We start from the raw sequence: 18932 nt of genomic DNA on the forward strand, positions 1-18932 counted from the left end.
TTTCATATTAGTACAATGTTTTGTCGCTACATACCTTTGCTATGATTTTTCTACCAATGACATAATTTCATTCTTCTTTATGGCAGAATAAAGCCCCTGGTACATATACATACCCTATTTTTAAATCCATTCATTGGTGGAAGGTTGATTCCTTAACTTGGTTAGGGGACTCTCACTGGCATAAACAGGGGTGTGCATGTGGTGCTATACAGGATGCTGACTTGAATTCCTTTGAACAAATGCCCAGGGGTGTTGGAGTTGGGTCACGTGGTGGCTCCATTCCTAGGCTTTGGAAGAACCTCCCTCCCTATCTCCATAGTGGCTGTGCTAATTTCTCTTTCCACCAACAACACATGGGTGCTCTTTCCTCCGTGCCCTCACCAAAATTTGTTAATATCCTTGATACTTGACATTCTAACTAGAGATGAAATCTTACTGTAGTTTTAATTTGCATTTCACTGATTGCTAAGAATATAAAACATTGTTTTATATATATGTTGACCATATATATTTCTTCTTGTGGGAAATGTATGTTAAATTTTTTGCATATTTAGACATTGAAGTAGTTTTTGTTGTTAATGGGTTTTTTAAATTTTTTTTTTGAGTTTCTTTTATTTTTACATTCTGTAAGAGTAGCCAGCAAAGATTATCTCCCATCATTTAGCATCTTTCTTTGCATAGCTCTTTCATTGCTGTGCAAAACTCTTTTAATTTGGTGTCTTTCTATTTGTTAATTCATTGTTTTATTTCCTACATTTTAGGAGTCTTATTGAGGAAGTCAGTGTCTGCAACTCTGTGTTGGAGAGTTGACCCTATGTCTTCTTCTAGCAGTTAATAAGTTTCTGGTCTGACTCTAGGTCTTGACCCACGAAGTTTTGACTTTTATATGAAGATGAAGTACAGGGTCTACTTCATGAATTTCTTGGGGAATCTCTCTGGGTGACATGTTAGGAACACCCCAGCTAAAGAATGAGTCAGGAAGAACAGATTGTGGCAGTACAGTGAGAGCCTCCTGTGCCAGCAGGGATGACTGCATACCGTACACAGCAGGTCCTCAAGGGCACTGGGGATATCTGTTGCCAGTGCAGCACTGAAGCAGGAGTCACCCAGGGTTTTCCATGTACAGCGTGAACTTGGTTATCACTGAGAACAAGCATACCGCAGCACAGAGCTGGACTCAGGGTTACGCAGAGATTGCTCTAGTCCAGAGGACTGTGGACTCTGCTGTCCCTAGGACATAAGAATGGTCCAGGACAGGGCACGGATAGAAGTTCAGTACTGAGCTTGGACTCTGGTGACACTGTGGGATCCAGCAGAAAGCATAACTCGGATCACACCTGGTGACAAATGTAGGCCAGCAGGTGATTCAAATGAACTATATGTAAGTGTCACCACACTCTACACACAGGGACCCTTCCCAATAAATTTAACCATTTTAACAACAACAGCAACAAAAAATCAAACAGTCAATTCTCAGAAGACGAAATACAAATGGCCAACAAATATATAAAAGAAGTTCCACATCCCTAGGTGTCACAGATATGCAAATGAAAACTACATTGGGACATCTACTCACACTAGTCAGAATGATGAGCATCAAGAACACAAATAACAAATGGTAGGAGACCTTCAGTGATACACAAAATTATAAGAGGTTATGAGGGGCAAGGGGGTGGGGGGAAAAAAGGGGAGAGAATTGAACAACAGCAGAGGAGGTAGAGAGGGAAGATGGGAGGGGAGGGGAGGGGAGGGGGGATAGTAGGGGATAGGAAAGGTAGCAGAATACAACAGTCACTAATATGCCATTATGTAAAAATGTGAGTATGTAACAGAAGTGAGTCTGTATTATGTATTTGGGGAGTTCAAAACCCAATTGAGTCGAATGTATGAAAGATGATATGTCTTGAGCTCTGTAATGTTTTGAACAATCAATAAAAAAAAAAAAAAGAACACAAATAACAAATGCTGGGGGGGCGGGGAATGGGCCTCATTCACTGTGAGTGGAACTGGAAATTAGCCCAGCCACTCTGGAAAGTGTGAGAAGATTCCTCAAAAGACTAACGGAACCCAAGGTGACCCAGCTATTCCATTCCTTGATATTATCCTTCTCTAAAGTCAGAATACTGTAGGGACACAGCCACATCAAGGTTTATAACAGTGTAACTCACGAGAGCCACCTTTTTGGCACTAGCCCAGGAACACATCAGCAGGTGGATGGATTAAGAAAATGTAGGATATAACTGTGATTGCTATAACTTTTAGAATTATTTGGCAATAAAACAAAAGTCATGAAAAAGTGTCTCCTTTTTAAAAAGGTAGCTCTTGTGGCTGGGCTTTTGAATCAGGGGTAAAGCACTTGTCTAACATGTGGGAGGCCCTGTGATTGATCCTGAGCACCACAATAAATAAATAAATAAGGAAAACAAAGTTTTAAAGAAAATATATCTTTCAATTAAAAAATTACCGCTCTTTCTTCATGTACATATCTTTCTGTCTGTCAGAGAATTCGTATCCCCCTCCAATTTTGCCTATTGGATCCACTTTTCCTTCAGCCAGAATACTACTCATACCCAATTGTTGGTCATTCTCCACAAGATACACTCAGCAGTCTGTGGCCACATCATATTTAGGGTCAGTATCAACAGCTCCTAGTGTCATACACAAGTGCTCAGTCTATTGATACACCCAAGGATTAACAGGAAGCGTGGAAAATGTTTTTTCTCCTGATTTTCATACGTTCTACATGAAACTCTGTTGCCTTCTACGTGGGGTCTACATCAGGCATTAGGATTCCACTGGATTCCCTTTTAGCTGACAGAAGCCCATGGGGACTGATGAAAATGTCAGTGTTCTTTAAGCAATTCTAGGATCAGTAGGTCCCTTATTTATGGACCCTGGGATGAGCATGTTGCTGGAACATGCGAAGCTGTAGGCCTCGCAAGTCCCCTGGCACTGAGAGTGCTCGACCAAGGATGAGACAGAGCTTTGATGGATCCTTGATGTGGTAGACATGAAAATTCTCTAAATCAGCCTCTAAATCCTGACAGCCTGCAGCCCACTCCCACAGGTTAATCAGAAGGAAAGGGAGGACTGGACCCTGGAGTCAGTGACAGTCCACCCTCCTATCTGCTGACTCTGAAGCAGGTTCCTGCCCTTTAGCCTGAGAGTCTTCAGTCCACTGTCCCTCTGTCTGCTTCCAGGCTATTATTTATACACTGTATCAGTCGGTTGCATGTAAAAAATCTACTTTGAAAACTCTTCAAATGCAAATAAATGAGAAAGAGTGGCTTTCTCAGGTCTCGGGGATTCATCAGTGGGGTTATTTTGCAGCATCGCCAAGGCGTCCTGTCGTGAGATCATGTTGAGGTCACGAGGCTCATGTTCTCTGAATGAGTCCAAAACTGATCAACACAATGAAACTTTGGACTACCAGTCACCATTTGGTTTTAGATACAGTTGAGCTGATAACAAAAAAAGTTAATGATTCTTTCAAATCATTAATGATTCTTTTTGAATTTCCTTAAAGTAACACTGAGTTTAAAGTCCAATCTCACTATCTCCCACAAGGTCGAAAGGTGTGAACCTCAGCACCAGGCACAGAGGAATCATCATCATGACAGATGGCTACCTGTGGTTTGAAGGGTTACCTTTCCCTTCTATTGATTACAGCTATGAAGGCCTAAAAGAAGCATGTACTAAATTTGTGATAAAGGACGAAGATACAGTAATGGTGTCATACCCTAAGTCAGGTAAGGAAACTAGAAAGGAACTGTCCAGGAGAAAGGCGAGGGCTGTGTTCCTCCCCTGCTCAGCAGATGGAGTTCATGACCTCTACAGCCAGTGAGCCCTGCTTGGGGGAGGAAGGGGCAGTGCCCCAGGCCACCACCATTCAGACTAGGACACAGTGACATAAGTGCTCAGCAGGGATCAGCTAAGCTACTGCAGGAAGATACAGGAGTGAATCCTAATGACATCCAGGCATTGTGTGGTGGCCTGGGAGAGGGGATAGCAGAGAGTGACCAGTGAGCACTTCAGGGTGAAATACCAGCTCCATAGAAATGAAAGAGGGAGTGGGAGGCCATGGGGTGAGAGGGGGATTTTAGAGCAGGAGGGTCAGCATGGACAAGGGCTGGGAATCAGACAGGAGCCCGAGAAATTCAAGGGACTGAAAGGACATGCATCATAAATCTATGTGGTGGGCCTGGGGGCAGGAGCATTGCAAACAGGGCAAGGATTGAGGCCAGTGTCCTTGGAAGGGGCACTGTGCTGGGAAGTCACGGGAAAGGGGAACATATAAAACTGATCTCAGCAAACAGCCAAGAAAAGGTGGAGCAACTTAAAATCCTTTCATAGATGAATGCATAACAAAATGTTGCATGTTGATACAATGGAATACGATTCAGCCATCACAAGGAAGAATTATCTGATACATTCTACAACATGAAGCAATCTTGAATGAGTCATGCTAAATGCAACATTTTGGGCACAAAGGGACAAATACTATAGGATTCCACTGGTGTAAAATACCTAGTGTTCATAAAAAAAAAAAAAAATCATGGGTTCCAGAGACCAAATATGGAGTAACAAGGGAAATGTTGTTAATAAGCTGAGAGTTTGAGTTTTTCAAGGATAAAAGTATCTGACATTGTAAGAGCAAAATCAGGAATGTGCTTAATACTGCTTAGCACTACCCGACTGCATGCTTAAAATGGTAAAGTTTATGTTATGGTAAAGTGTATATTATGCATTTTACCATCATTTTTTGTTCTCAAGTCATGTTGAAATGAGTGACAATCACTTTTACTTTCTTATCTAGGAACCCACTGGTTGATTGAAATTCTCTGCCTGATCCACTCCAAAGGCGATACCACATGGATTCGATCTGTGTCCATCTGGGATCGTGCACCCTGGTTAGAGATAGATACAGGATACAAATTGTTAAAGGAGAGAGAGGGCCCACGGTTCCTGACCTCTCACCTCCCCTTCCATCTCTTCCCTAAGTCTTTTTTCACTTCCAAGGCCAAGGTCAGTGCCTAATGTTTGATCAATGCTTTTTCCCTTCCATGTGCCTAGATAACCCCTGCAGATCTTGCTGGGGTGTGTGCTCACTGGGTAGGTTGGGTGAGACCTGGGATAATAGTTTAGGTTGATGTGGCCACAACCAGACCACACTTGAGTGCAAGAATGTGAGACATTGCATAGATTATTCTAGCCTGAATTCAGGTGTGAAGGGACTGGCTAAAGTCAGAATCTTAGAAAACTACAGTTCCTGTGTAACCTGAATTATAACTGCAAGAACACTAGAGTATCCCAGCCTTGCAGCTCTTTAAGACGTCAGCCTGTATTAATTCAATAAAAGCCTCCTGCCAGGTAGGTGGAAGCAGACAGGTCAGTGTTGCCCACATGGGGAGCGGAGCACGCACACCACATTGATAAAGCATGAATCCAGGGGCAGCTCAGGACTGGTGGCCAGCTATGTCTCCATGGCAGCCCAGGGCATGCCACTGTGTTTTGTGATTAGCAGCCACTGCAGCCTCCCACTGGCTGACAGAGGATCAGCACAGACCAGGGATATCCCAGATCTCTTGGTCAACAGACTCTTTGTAGAAAAATACCTTTGTAAAGTGTTTGTTGACTTCTGAAATTTTTCATGTTTTTGTTTAAACATCACCAAGAAATCTAGAATACTAATCTCCACTCTTGTAAATGTCATAAAGTATATAACAGTGAGCCTGCTCCAATAGACCCATATCCATGTCTCCTGTTGGGTTTCTTTAACCCCTGCCCAATTCAACTGAGGTCTAAGGAGACCTAAGACCTCCAATAATAACACCAGGAAAGTTGGTGCAGATACAAAGTCAATTGTGATGTTCAAGTACAAAATAGTGAGTGTGTGTGTGTTTGTGTTTGTGTGTTCACTAATCTTAAAAACCAGCCTCTTAATATGTACATATGTATACAGTTAGGCAACTATCCCCCAGACAAGACTAGAACATTCCTGCTGTCCAGACAGTTCCCAGGCTCCTCGTACCCATTAGTGCCCACCACCTGAGGGAAACTCCCCCTGCACTTCAGCTGCAGATTGCTTTGGTGTATTCCTGAATTTTGTATAAGGCATCCGTGCTGCATGGATGTCCTATCTGTGAGCTTCCTCCATGGTCTTGAGTGTGATAATGACTGTGTGTTGCTATGAAGGTGAATATACCATCATTGATCAATTCATTCTGCTGTTAGTGATCATTAAAAGCACACAAGTGCCTCACCAACACCATCTAGAACTTTCCTGAAGGCTCCCATGTTGAGTAGCCTAATATCCAAGAATGAAGAGGCAAGGTATGACATGAGCATGTAATAGGAAACTAAAAATGTGTATCTGAAGAATGAATGATATAAACAATTCACTAAAGGAATCCATTGATGTTCAGGAGATATTAAGTAAGAACTGCCTGGGTAAAGATCAAGATCAAGGTGGGAAAGGACCGATTGAGACTGATTTTTTTCTTTCTCTCATTTTCCTTCATGTAAGGTGATATATATCATGAGAAATCCCAAAGATGTCCTCGTGTCAGGTTACTATTATTGGACTACAACAAAATTTTCTAAGAAACCAGAGTCACTGGAACAATATTTTCAGTGGTTCCTCCAAGGCTACGGTGAGTCTCTGACCTACAGATCTGCGTCCACACTGCTCTCCTAATTGTGTGGCATGACTTTTCTGCTCTTTTCTGTGTATGTCCCATGTATGAGAGAAAACAGACAACCTTGACGCTGTGAGCCTGGCTTCCTTCAATGAGCATGCTGGTCTCCAGTTCCATCCATTTTCACACCAATTTGTGTCTTCACACATGTACTTTGGATAATAATGTCCATCACATTCCACCATCATTTCTAACCCCAAGCACCCTCCCTTCCACTCTCACCCCTCTTCCCTATCTGGAGTTTGTCTGTTCCTCCCGTGCCCCCCCCTCCTACCCCACTATGAATCAGCCTCCTTATATCAGAGAAAGCATTCTGCATTTGATTTTGGGGACTGGCTAAATTCACTTAGCATTATCTTCTCTAATTCCATCCTTTATCTGCAAATGCCATGATTTTCTCTTTTATTGCTGAGTAATATTCCACTGTGAGGTGTTAAGATTTTTGAATTCTTTATACATTCTGGATATAATCCTCTGTCAGAAGAGCAGCTGACAAAGATTTTCTCCCAATTTTTCAGCCCTCTCTTGTCTCCTTACCATTACTGTAAAAAAGCTTTTTAGATGGATGCCATTCCTTTATCCATTCTTGGTTTTGTTTCCTGAACATGAGGAGTCTTATGGACGAAGTTGTGCCTGCACCTGTATGTTGTAGTGTAACCATTGTTTTCGACTAGTACTTATGGGGTTTAGGGTCAAATTCCTGTTTGCTGATCCACTTTGAGTGTAATTTGTTGCAGCATTTAGCTTCATTCTTCTACATGTTTTCTTAGTACCATTTATTAAACAGACTGTGTTCTCTCCAATATTAGGTTTTGGTGTCTTTGTTATGAATCAGATGATTGTATCTGGGTGATTTGTCTCTCTCTGTGTTTTCTATTCTAATAAATTGATCTTTATTTCTGTTTTATGCAGCACAATTTTTTTGTTATTGCACCACTTTAGTATGATTTGAGACCGTGAAGAATTTAAAATAGGATATCTTCAGCACTGTTCATTATGTGTGTGTGTGTGTGTGTGTGTGTGTGTGTGTGTGTGTGTGTGTTGGGATTAGACCCAGTGCTTTGCAACACCATTCAAGTGCTTTACCACTGAGCATCATTCTCAGCCCTTGATCATTATTTTTATTGCTGAAAATGGCTTTGCATTTTTGTTTTTCATGAAAATTGTGGAACCATTTCTTCTATTTCTGTGAAGAATCTCATTGGTATTTGATGGAGATTGCACTGAATTTGTAGATTTCTTTTGGAAATGTGACATTGTTTAAATTCTGGTTATCCGTGAACATGGAAGAGGTTTTCACATTCTAGTGTCTTCTTCAATTTCTTTCTCCAGTGTTCTATAATTTTCATTCTAAGAGTGTTATCTGCTATTTGTTTGTTTGTTTGTTTGTTGTTGTTGTTTTTCTGTTTCTTTGAATTAATACCAGGTATTGATCTCAAACCAAATAATTATTGAGCAATATTTCTTTTCCATTTTTATATTTTATATATAAATAAGGTAGTCTCGCTGAGGTCCTTAACTTTGCTAAGTTGCACAGGCTGATTTGAACTTGCCATCCTCCTGCCTCAGCCTCCCTACCTCCTGGGATTACAGGCGTGCCCCACCACACCTGTTTACCTAAGTATTTTTTGAGACCATTGTGAGTGGAATTGTATTTTTGGTTTCTTCCTCAGCAAACTCATTATTATTATGGATTTTTCTATGATGATCTTGTATCCTCCTACTCTGCTCAATGTGGTTATTAGTTCTACAAGGGTTCGGGGGCAGCTTTAGGGGTCCTCAAACATAGCATGCTATCATGTGCAAACACTGATAATTTGGCTTCATTCTTTCCAACTGTATTATTTGGATCTCCTTCTCTTGCCTGACTTGTCTGATTAGAGTTCCCAAACTTCTGTTTAATGAGTGGTAAGAGTGCACATCCTTGCCTTGTTCCTGGTTTTAGGAGAAATGCTTCCAGTTTTCCCAGGTTAGCATGATGTTGGCTTTGGGTTTGTCACATGTAACCTTTAGGATGCTCAGCCATGTTCTTCTTTCAAGGTAAAATCTACTGACGTGGTGAAATACATTTATGAATTTGCATATGGTGAACCAGACTTACATCCCTGGGATGAAATCAACGTGCCTTAAAGTATAATCCTAAAGTGTCAACACACCATGTCCTGTGTATAATCTTAATAGAATGTGCTAACATTTTAATAAGGTTTTTGTATCTGTGTTCATAGGAATATTGGGCTGTTGTTTACTTACATTGCATCTTTGTCTGCCTTGGGTAAATATGCTACTGGTTTCATAGAATGAATTCAGAAATGTTCCCCTCTCTATTTCATCCCCTTGTTTGAGGAGTATTTGTCAATTATACATGAATCAAGCTGTCAGGGTGTTAGAGTGACAGGGATGGCACAGCCCTGTTTTGGCAGTGTGTCACCTGCACCCCTGTGCCTGCCCCACAGTGCCCTATGGATCATGGTTTGAGCACATTCGTGGCTGGATGTCCATGAGAGACAGGGAGAACGTCCTGCTGCTGAGTTATGAAGAGCTGCAGAAGGTGAGCACCTGTCAGATCCAGCACCCGCCAGCTCCTGACCATCCTTGCTGCCTCTAATGTCCGTGGTCTCAGTATCTGCTCTCCAACTTTCTGTAAATTATAGATTCTTAAGGGTCACTAAGAGGAGATGAGCCCTTGGTCTCCATTGCCATTTCTTCATTGATCTGCCACCAAATGCAAGCTCTTCTTTCATGTCTTCAAAGCTTTCCATCTGGCAACATCTCAAGGGCCCTACACACACCCAGGCAGAGGGCAACGGCTTATGCTAGCCCCTGTGGCTGCCAAGGTTTCTGTGTGCAGGACCTATGATGCTCACAGAAACCTCACCATCAGAAGGGACTGGGTAGAAAGCATTAATCCCAGAGTTGTGTCCACCTGTCTGGCTTCTCCCCTTGACTGGCCAGGTGAGATGAAGGAGAGATGTCACTTTGTGTAACTCTTGTGAGAGGTCAGGGGCTGGAGTAATCCCAATGGCTTACAGATGAAGCTCGGCACTGGTGGGCTGGGTACCGGGTACAGCCGGGTAACAGAAATGACTTCTAATGACCTGTAGCACAGCGTGGCCACTATAAATAATAATAATAATAATAATGCATTTCAAAATAGCAAGTGAAGAGGATTTTGAATGTTTTCAACTAAATCAATGATTTATGTCTGAGTTCCTGGATGTGCTACTTTACAGATTGGATGTCACACATTGAATAGATACTCATTCTAACTTTATTTTTCTGTTATCGTAGAGGAATGGCACACTGACTTGCACATAGATGTCCACTTCTGGATGTGAGTTTAAGAGCACCAAATGTAATTAATACATTTAAATTACATAATAAATTAATGTAATTTAAAGTATCTAGAAATTTTTTCAGAATTGTTAAGCAATGTAAGAAAAACCCCTTTCTGTTTCTCCCTCCTTCTGTCACCCATAGCAGTCTCCTCTCGTCCTGATGTCATTCCTCTCCTCTCCCCCCATCCCCCAGCCCTCCTAACACCTTCGTTCCTATCCTCCCTTCTCCACTGTGATTCCCTCTCATCAACTCGCTCTTTGTTGTTCACCTTTTAGGACCCAAGAAGCACCATAGAGGAGATCTGTCAATTCCTGGGAAAGAAGTTAAATCCAGAAGAACTGGACTCAGTCCTCAAGAATAGCTCCTTCCATGTCATGAAAGAAAACAAGATGTCCAATTTAGAAACGTTGCCTGAAACTTATGTTGATAAGGATTTCAAAATTACAAGAAAAGGTAAAAGCTCTGGTTTCAGAATGTGTGAGAATACTTGGAGGGAATTCTGGTGTTTCCCACCAGACCCTTAGGGTTAGGGTGCTTGAACATATTGACTTGAGTGATTCATAACCCAGGAAACCTCTCATGTGCCTTGTGGAAAAATGTTTCCACGGTTCTGGGAGGGGCTGCCGTCCCTGGAGACAGCCGATTCCTCCAGGGGAGGAGAGTGCGTCTTGGAGATGGTCATGTCTGGGCCACACCACTAGTGACTTACCATAGAGAACTGCCCTAAAGAAGAGATACACAGAGAATGAGCCAATAGGTGAAGTAGGGACTGGGTCATTTGTTATGAGACATTGTAAGGCCTCCTTCCTGTGAAGAAAGATGAATTATATCTACATTTCAGTTTCATGTCTTGAAAATGTCTACTGCATGTACTCACAGAACCAGTTTTTCCAAAATTCACCCAGTTCACATGTATCTGAAATGGCAATCCATGGAGTATTTATACTAAAAGCTTCACAAGATATTCAAAAGATCAGGATTCTTGCCACAGAGTGAGGCTGGAGCACAGAGCCATAAAACAGGAGTGGGCTAGGGGTGTTCCTCAGGGGGAGAGCCCATTCCCAGCAGAAGAAGTCAAGAAAGCTTGTTCTAATGACAAATGTATCAATGAACATGGGCGTAAGAATCAGTGGTTATAGGATAACAATTACATAATAGACATTCCTGTTTATATTCATATGAGTATAATGTTTACATGCATATACAACAGATATTGTTATATTTTCTGTTAATTAATTTGATTGGCCTGCTATGTGAAAATGAATTCCTATGATACATAAAATGGCACTATAATCAGATAAGGAAAGCGTCTGACTTATGCCTGTAACTTTAGCTTCCATTTGGCCCCCACCACTTTCCCACAGGGTAACCCTGACAGGGCATTGTTTAAACTCTGTTCTGTAAAACAGGGTATTATGCTAGTATATTACTCATTCTTTTTTGTTTTAAATAACTGACAGTGGAATGCATTACAATTCCTATTACACATTTACAGCACAAGTTTTCATATCTCTGGTTGTATATAAAGTATGTTCACATCAATTTGTGTCTTCATACACATACTTTGGATAATGATATCTATCAAATTCCATGGTCCTTTTAATCATTTCAAAAATTATTTCTTAAACATTTACTGTGTCATTCCTTGAAGTATTAAATCTTGTATAGTCTATAAATTTTTTAGATGTCCTAATATTTGAGACATGCATACCATATGAACATTCAAAAAGGAAATACATAGAACATATCATTTTGGTCATTGCTGTGAAGTCAGCAAGGATGGATTTGTGTGGTTAGAACTGAGAGCCCCACTGAGTCACTGCACTGGAGCCAACACTTGAATTAGGCTAATGGACATGACATAATGTGTCTGCTAGGACAGCACTCTGGGGAGGAGCAGGAAAGGTAAACACCCTGAGGAGGGGGCAGCCTGGCAAGCTTGAGGCTGAATCAGAAGACTGTGTCATAGAGCTGAGAGAGCCAATGGGCAGTCCCAGAATGGAGTCTGAATCAACAAGGACCCTACACCTAGAGCCTCAACATCACCAGGGAACTTGGCTGAAGGAGACTGGAAATCTGGGGAGACATGAGCCAGAAGTGACTGGGGCCACTGGCTCTGCCAATGGATCCACATGGTGCCATGTGCAGAAGAACTTCTCACAGAGAAGAGTTAAAGCACAACACTAGCTGTGACCTGCTCTGATCACCAGGTCAGAAATTTTGTTGGTTTGGACCAAAGTGCTCAAACCCAAGTGGTCAGACTTAGTTATAGTCCAGATCTTCTGATTTACACCCAGCCTCACTGCGTATGGATTCTGAACAGCTTTATTTGAAAATGGAGGGAAGTCAGGACACACTTTCCAGGAAGATAGACGTGGAAATGGGTGTGGTGGCCAGGCAGGAGAAGGCCTCACCAATGACCCAGGGTCACTCTGCTGTCTTGACAGAGCAGGGAGGAGGTCGCAGTCTTAAGACCTCTCCCTAGATCTGATCTGTGTCTACTTCATGTTTTCCAGGCATCTGTGGGGACTGGAAGAATCATCTCACAGTGGCCCAAGCTGAAGCTTTGGATAAATTATATCAAGAGAAGATGTTGGGTTTCCCCAAAGAGCTGTTCCCATGGGAGTAGTGTCCAAAAATTCTGGATCTTTTATAAATACTAACATTGTTTCCTGTCTTGGGATATTTACAGGATTGGGAGGTTCTTAATATAAAAACCATTCTATGAGAAAATGAAGGAAAAGATAGGATAACATAAAGAACCAGTGAAATATAAAATAATAGATGCGTAAAAGGAAGTCTAGTCGGTCAGAGGAAGGAGAATGGGTAAGGGGATGCCCAGGAGAGAAAGAGGGATCGTGACATAAAATTGATTGCATGGATGAGTTTTTACGGAAGAACTCAACACTATGTATAACAATACAGCTGTGTCAAAAAAAAAAAAAAACCAATTTGCCATTCTGCTTACTTGAATTATATGTTTTTCTTCTCTAATCACTTAACCTATTGAAAACTACTAGCATTTCCCTAGTTACTTCACCACATCCTAGCTTTTGAATAATCTTACTAATATTTCAAACACATAGAGGCCTACAAAAATAAAATGGATATCCCACCATTGTGTCTAATTTTTTAAAACAAGAAATAAAATTTAGAACCAGTTGAGGTTCTTTTCTATTACTTGTGTCTCCTGAATTTATTATGATGATGATCTGGAAGAGTGAAATTTACAACACAGATTTATTTTCATTCCCAGTGGTTTTTACAGCATAAAAAAACAAGTGCTATGTTTAGAACTTTTAAAACATATGTAAATGGACCTGAAATAAAAGGATAATTTGACATCAATGTACCCAAGTTATCTCATCCTGAATACAGCAAAATAAATACAGCAAAATAAAGTGAAGTAAGACAATGGGCCAAACAGGCCTCGGGAGCGCCACCTACAGGTCTCCAGGTCTGATGCCTTCTGCCCACTCCCAGCCCAGTGCTGCTTCCCTGGCTCTCTTCCTTCAGCACCTGGGCTCCCTCTCTTGGCTTTGTGGTGAGAGCCTCCCATCTTCCTTGGCTTCCTAGCTGAAGAACCTCAATCCTTCTCATTCCCCAAGAGCTTGGCCTCAAATTCTGGGCCTTTTTGAGAGTGAAGTGAATGAATTTATTCCAGTGACTGTTCTGTTTTCAAGTAATGATGAGTTTCCTTCTTTAAGAACTTCTAATGTGCTGATTATCTGGGCTTGGTGTAGCTTTTTCCTTTGTCTTGTACCTGTGTGGTCCAGGATGTGATCAGAGGCCTGAAGGCAGTCTTCATTGTTAATTCAGGCTCCTCTTACAGCCACTCACTATATCCAAGCTCTGAATATGGACAACTAAGAGGTAGCACCATGGAGAATGTCTTGCTTTATACAATTTGCCTGCCATGGCATTTATTTTTGGTAAAATTAAACAAGCAGTAAACCCTTTCCTTCATGATGTTGATAGGTCAGTAATTTGGGCTGACTACAAATAATGACCCATGAATTCCTGTATTATCATAGCTATATTCATATTCTCTCTCTCTCTCTCTCTCTCTCTCTCTCTCTCTCTTTCTCTTTCTCTCTCTCTTTCTCTCCCTCCCTTCCTCCCACCATGTTCCCCTCTCTCCCATCTCTAGCCCCTCTCCTCCTTCCCTACCTCCCTCCATCCTCTCTCTCCATTCCCTCTTCCCCTCTCTCTGGATTTACATAGCCACAATCTGAATAAGTTCCCCTCACTGTTGAGAACAAAGGCAAGTATTACCCCAATTACCTCAAACTCTGACCCTTTCAACAGAAGGATATTATGTAGAAACCTATAGAACTAAACAGGTAAAAGCACTAAAACTCATCATAAATGAAGATGCCACCATATTCACAATCATCAAATTTAAGAAGGAATATATACATAATGATGCAAGAAGAAAAGAAAACTGTTTAAAAATAAACACCCTTGTAGAAAATGATTATATATAGAAGACAGACATAGAAATAATTGCAATTTCTAAAAAAAGAACCCAACGTTTCTCAACAAGAGAAAATTCATAAGATAACAAAGATAATGCATTCCACTATTGTCATGTATGAAAGAAGTAAAAAAAAAAAGACCTTATACTGATATATCCATAGAGCAAACATTAAAGGGAAACATTTACCCTGAATAGTGAATGCTGATTCATATCCAAGTGAAAGTATGTAGCTTGAAGCACCTGATAACTCTTAAGTTTTCACAAAGGACAAAGTTATAAATAACCCTTACTTCTAACTGCTAATTCGACACATATGGTGCATTATTGTTGACCATATGGCACACTGTGCCATGGAACACCAGGACATATTTCTCCAGTCTACCTGTAAAACCGTACCCACTGACCAAACTCCCTTGTCCTCTGCTCCTTACCATCCCTGTGTCTGTTAAGCACCACTCTGCTGTTCCAATGTCATCTTTTCTATATGCCATTACAAGTGTAGTATGGGCTTTTCTGTGACTGATTGATGTCACTTATAATGTCCTGCATGTCCATCCATGCTGCCATAAGAAATAGCATTGCATGCCTTCCTTAGACTGACCAGATTGCATTACTTATATGTGCCACACTCTATTTTTCCATTCAACACTTAACAGACATTTAGCTACCAATTTTATCAGATTTCGAATTTGTCATACTAAGATTTAGTGGCAGAAAACAGTGTGGGAAATGCTATGAAACTATTCATATAAGTGTGTGCACCAATAAGTTTTTAAAATTTATTTTTTAGTTGTAGTTGGACACAATACCTTTATTTTATTTATTGATTTTTATGTGATGCTGAGGATTAAGCCCAGGGCCTCACACATGCTCCATGAGTGCTCTACCACTGAGCCAACCCTACCTCTGCACCAACAACTCTATACCCAGCCAAGCTGTCCATCCAGTATAAAGGGTCCAGACAAAATTATGCACAATATAAATCTCAGTAATTGTTCTCACATGCTTTTCTGGAGGAATCCACTAGGCATCAACAAACTGTTCACTCTCCATAAATAAAATACAGCTTTACCTAGATGATTCCCACGGCCCACGAAGAGTGTAGTTGGTTAACAAAATTAGTAAATTCTGTCTACACAACTACAATGTCATAAGACTTATCTCATGCCAGAATAAGATGACTTGAAATTTTGATACTCAACACATATTTACCAGCAGGAAGAATTTAGAATGGTTGATTAACTTTTTAGGGCAAAGTTCCTCTATCAATAAAGTGGATTCATACATTTGCAGGCCGTATGAAGTTTGGGGATTTTGATTTATAGTAGAATTGTTTTACAATGTTCATTTTATTGTTATTAGTTGTAGTTTTAGGAGCAAAATTGCCAACAATGCTAAATAAAACACTTTCTTAGCACTCAATATGTGCTAGATATTTTTTTATTGCTTGCCACATTATATCACGGATAGTACAACCAATTTATGAGTAAATTTCTATTGTAATTGCTTTATGAAAAGTAAAGTAGGACACAAAGCAGTGTACACTGCACAGTAAATATAGAAGCTAACAGTTCAACCCTAAGAGACTGACCACAGAGAGAGCATCTGTAAAATTAGTAATTACTTAAGATGATGATATTACTCAGTGGCAGAAGTGACAATCAAATTCTGTTTTATTGAAACAGCATCACAGGGATTTCTATCAAACTAAATATACTATAAACAAAATATGTGTATTTTTTTTTAAGTTTTTCCATGACCAAATGGAAAACCCTCCCACATCACAAAAATAAAGGCATTGGAAAGAGTTATCCAAGCAGCCCACACAGAGGGATCTATTGTGCATTAGGATTGCACAGAATACTTGGTCTTGTGGTGATGTCTTCATGCACGCGCAGAGCGTAATGAGGTCTGCTTCACTGCTGGACCAAGCTTTCCCCTTCCACCCACTCCTCCCTTCCGTGATTCATTCCCAAGACTCTCCTGTCTCTTTCATTTACCTTTGTACTGTCTCTGCTATTTTCTTTTTTCCTTTAACCTTCTACATATGTTATGAAATATATGACCATTGTCTTTCTAAGTCTGTCTTATTATACTTAAAAAAATGTTTTCCATTTTTATCCATTTTCCTGCAAATGGCAAAACTTTGTTCCTCTTTATGGCTGAACAAAGCTTCCTGATAAATATATACCACATTTACTCTGCACTCATCAGTTGACAAATTGATTCCTTTAACTTACTTATTGTGAATCTCACTGGTATAAACTTGGGTGTGCATGTATTGTGGTATAGTATGTTGACTGGAATTCTTTTCAATAATACCACAGACAGATCTGGGTAATGTGGTGGTACCCTTTCTAGTGTTTGTTGAATCTCCATTCCTATCCTCATACTGGTTGTGCTAACTTCTAAATGCACCAACAGCGCCTAAATTTCCATTCTCCCATTCCTTCACCAGAATTTACTATTATTCTTGATACTTAGCATTATAACTGAAGATGAATTCTTATTGGTTTTTATAGAATATTGAATATTGTTTCATATATTTGTGGGCCATCTGTATTTCTTCTTGTGAGAAACATATTTGCCCATGTATTGATTGGCATCATTGTGTTTTTTAAATATTTAATTAATTGTTAGAATTGTAATGCATTCCACTGACATGTATTTAAAAAATAATCGTGTTTTTGGTGTTAAGTTTTTTTGAGTTCTTATTACATTCTGTCAGAAGAGTAGCTGGCAAAGATTTTCTCCCATTCTTTAGCATCTTACTTCACATACTTGCTTCCATTGCTGTGCAGACTCTTTTAATTTGGTATCTTTCTGTTAATCTTTGTTCTATTTTCTAAATTTTAGGTGTATTATTGAGGAAGTCAATACCTGCCACTATATGTCAGAGACATGACCCCATGCCTTCTTCTGGTGGTTAAAGAGTTTCTGTTCAAATTCGAGGTCTTCAGCCAATTTTGGGTTGACTTTTATATTAAGATGAAATCCAGGAATCTACTTCATCCCTGTATTGTGGAATCTCCCTGGTTCATATGGTTGAACAGCCCGAGTAGATGGACTCCTTGTAGAACAAATTGTAAACCGTACAGTTAGACCCTCATCAGCCACCAAGGACAACTGCAGACTGTATGCAGCGTGCACACGACGGGCACTAGGGATAACTGTAGCCAGTGGAGTCACCCAGGACCACTGTAGTCCAGTGGATCCTGGATTCTGCTGTCACTCAGACATAACAGTTGTCCAAGGACAGGGCATGGACTAAAGTTGAGTCTATGGAATCTGGCAACACTGTGTGATCAAGCAGAGAGCTTGAACATAGGTCACAAATGGGGACAAGTTTAGGCAATTGTGTGCTTCAAAGGAACTTTATATAAAAGGGTCAACACAATCATGACACATGAACTTATTCCAGCAAATTGAAAATTTTTCCAGGAGAACTGAAAATTACTTCTCAGAAGAAGAAATATATATAAATAGCCAAGAAATGTGTGAAAAAATGTTCAACATCCCTAGTTATCACAGAATGCATCATAGTATCTCTGTTCATTGTGGCCCTAAAACGTTGGTCAGGTTTCTGTTTAACTCTGGAGCTGAACATATTCATCATTTCTTAAGTGACTCATCTGGAACTAAAATACAAGATTGATTTGACCTAAATTTACCCAAATTATCTCCTTCCATAATGGTTGAATACAGCAAGATTAAGTTAACCAACACAATGTCCCAACAGAGCTTGGGAGTGACATTTAGAGATTCCAGGAATCAGATCAATCCTGCCCACTCCTTCACCTGCTCCACTCCATGGAACAACACAATGTATTCCTCAACATGCAGGTAAAACTGTCCACATTGACCAAGCTCCCTCCTTCTGTCTCCCCTGTAACCCCTGGACTCTGGTCAGCACTATTCTACTGTTCTGGGGTCCTCTTTTCCACTGAGAGAGTAGTATTGCTGTTCCTGTGGCTGGCTCCTTTCACTGATAGTGTCATGTAAGTCCCTCTGTGTGACCATAAATAATAGGACTTCATACTTTTTTTTTAGATGGAACAAATTCCATTGCTTACATGTGCCACACACTTTCTGTCCATTCATCAGTTAACAGACATTTAGCTAGAAGAGAATTTTATCAGATTAGTGGGATATGTCAAAAGCCAACATTCAGTGGCAGAAAAATGTGAGGGAGGTTCTATAAAACTACTCAAAATCATGTGCACGAACACATTCATACTCAACCGAACTGTCCATCCAACACACACAAGCAGGTTGAACACCTGCTTTCTTTCTGTGCTGTGCATCTGTGAAACATGGGTATGAAACACCCCCAGTCACAACACAAGTGAAGCATTTAGCTCATGTGCCCACTAATATGGGGAAACCCCAGGATTGCAGGTTAGTCTACCTCATGATGA

General features: G+C 40.5%; 1 protein-coding gene across 4 annotated transcripts in view; it reads left to right on the forward strand.

Moving 5' to 3' along the window:
• The window catches only part of LOC101962223 (sulfotransferase 2A1), a 71923-nt gene that overhangs the window by 15537 nt on the left and 37454 nt on the right, over nt 1–18932 (forward strand). For 2 of the 4 annotated variants that reach the window (XM_013363525.4, XM_005336595.5), the window contains exons 2-7: nt 3568–3749; nt 4817–5025; nt 6527–6653; nt 9152–9246; nt 10310–10487; nt 12551–13214. In XM_013363525.4, the coding sequence (XP_013218979.1) occupies nt 3614–3749; nt 4817–5025; nt 6527–6653; nt 9152–9246; nt 10310–10487; nt 12551–12663 (858 nt within the window). In that variant the 5' untranslated portion in view covers nt 3568–3613 and the 3' untranslated portion in view covers nt 12664–13214. Of the gene's footprint in view, nt 1–3567; nt 3750–4816; nt 5026–6526; nt 6654–9151; nt 9247–10309; nt 10488–11911; nt 13215–18932 lie in introns of those variants that run through there. The other 2 variants (XM_078031757.1, XM_078031756.1) reach the window with 2 other exon arrangements.

Source organism: Ictidomys tridecemlineatus, chromosome 15 (genome assembly GCF_052094955.1).
Source record: "Ictidomys tridecemlineatus isolate mIctTri1 chromosome 15, mIctTri1.hap1, whole genome shotgun sequence".
NCBI lineage: Eukaryota > Metazoa > Chordata > Mammalia > Rodentia > Sciuridae > Ictidomys > Ictidomys tridecemlineatus.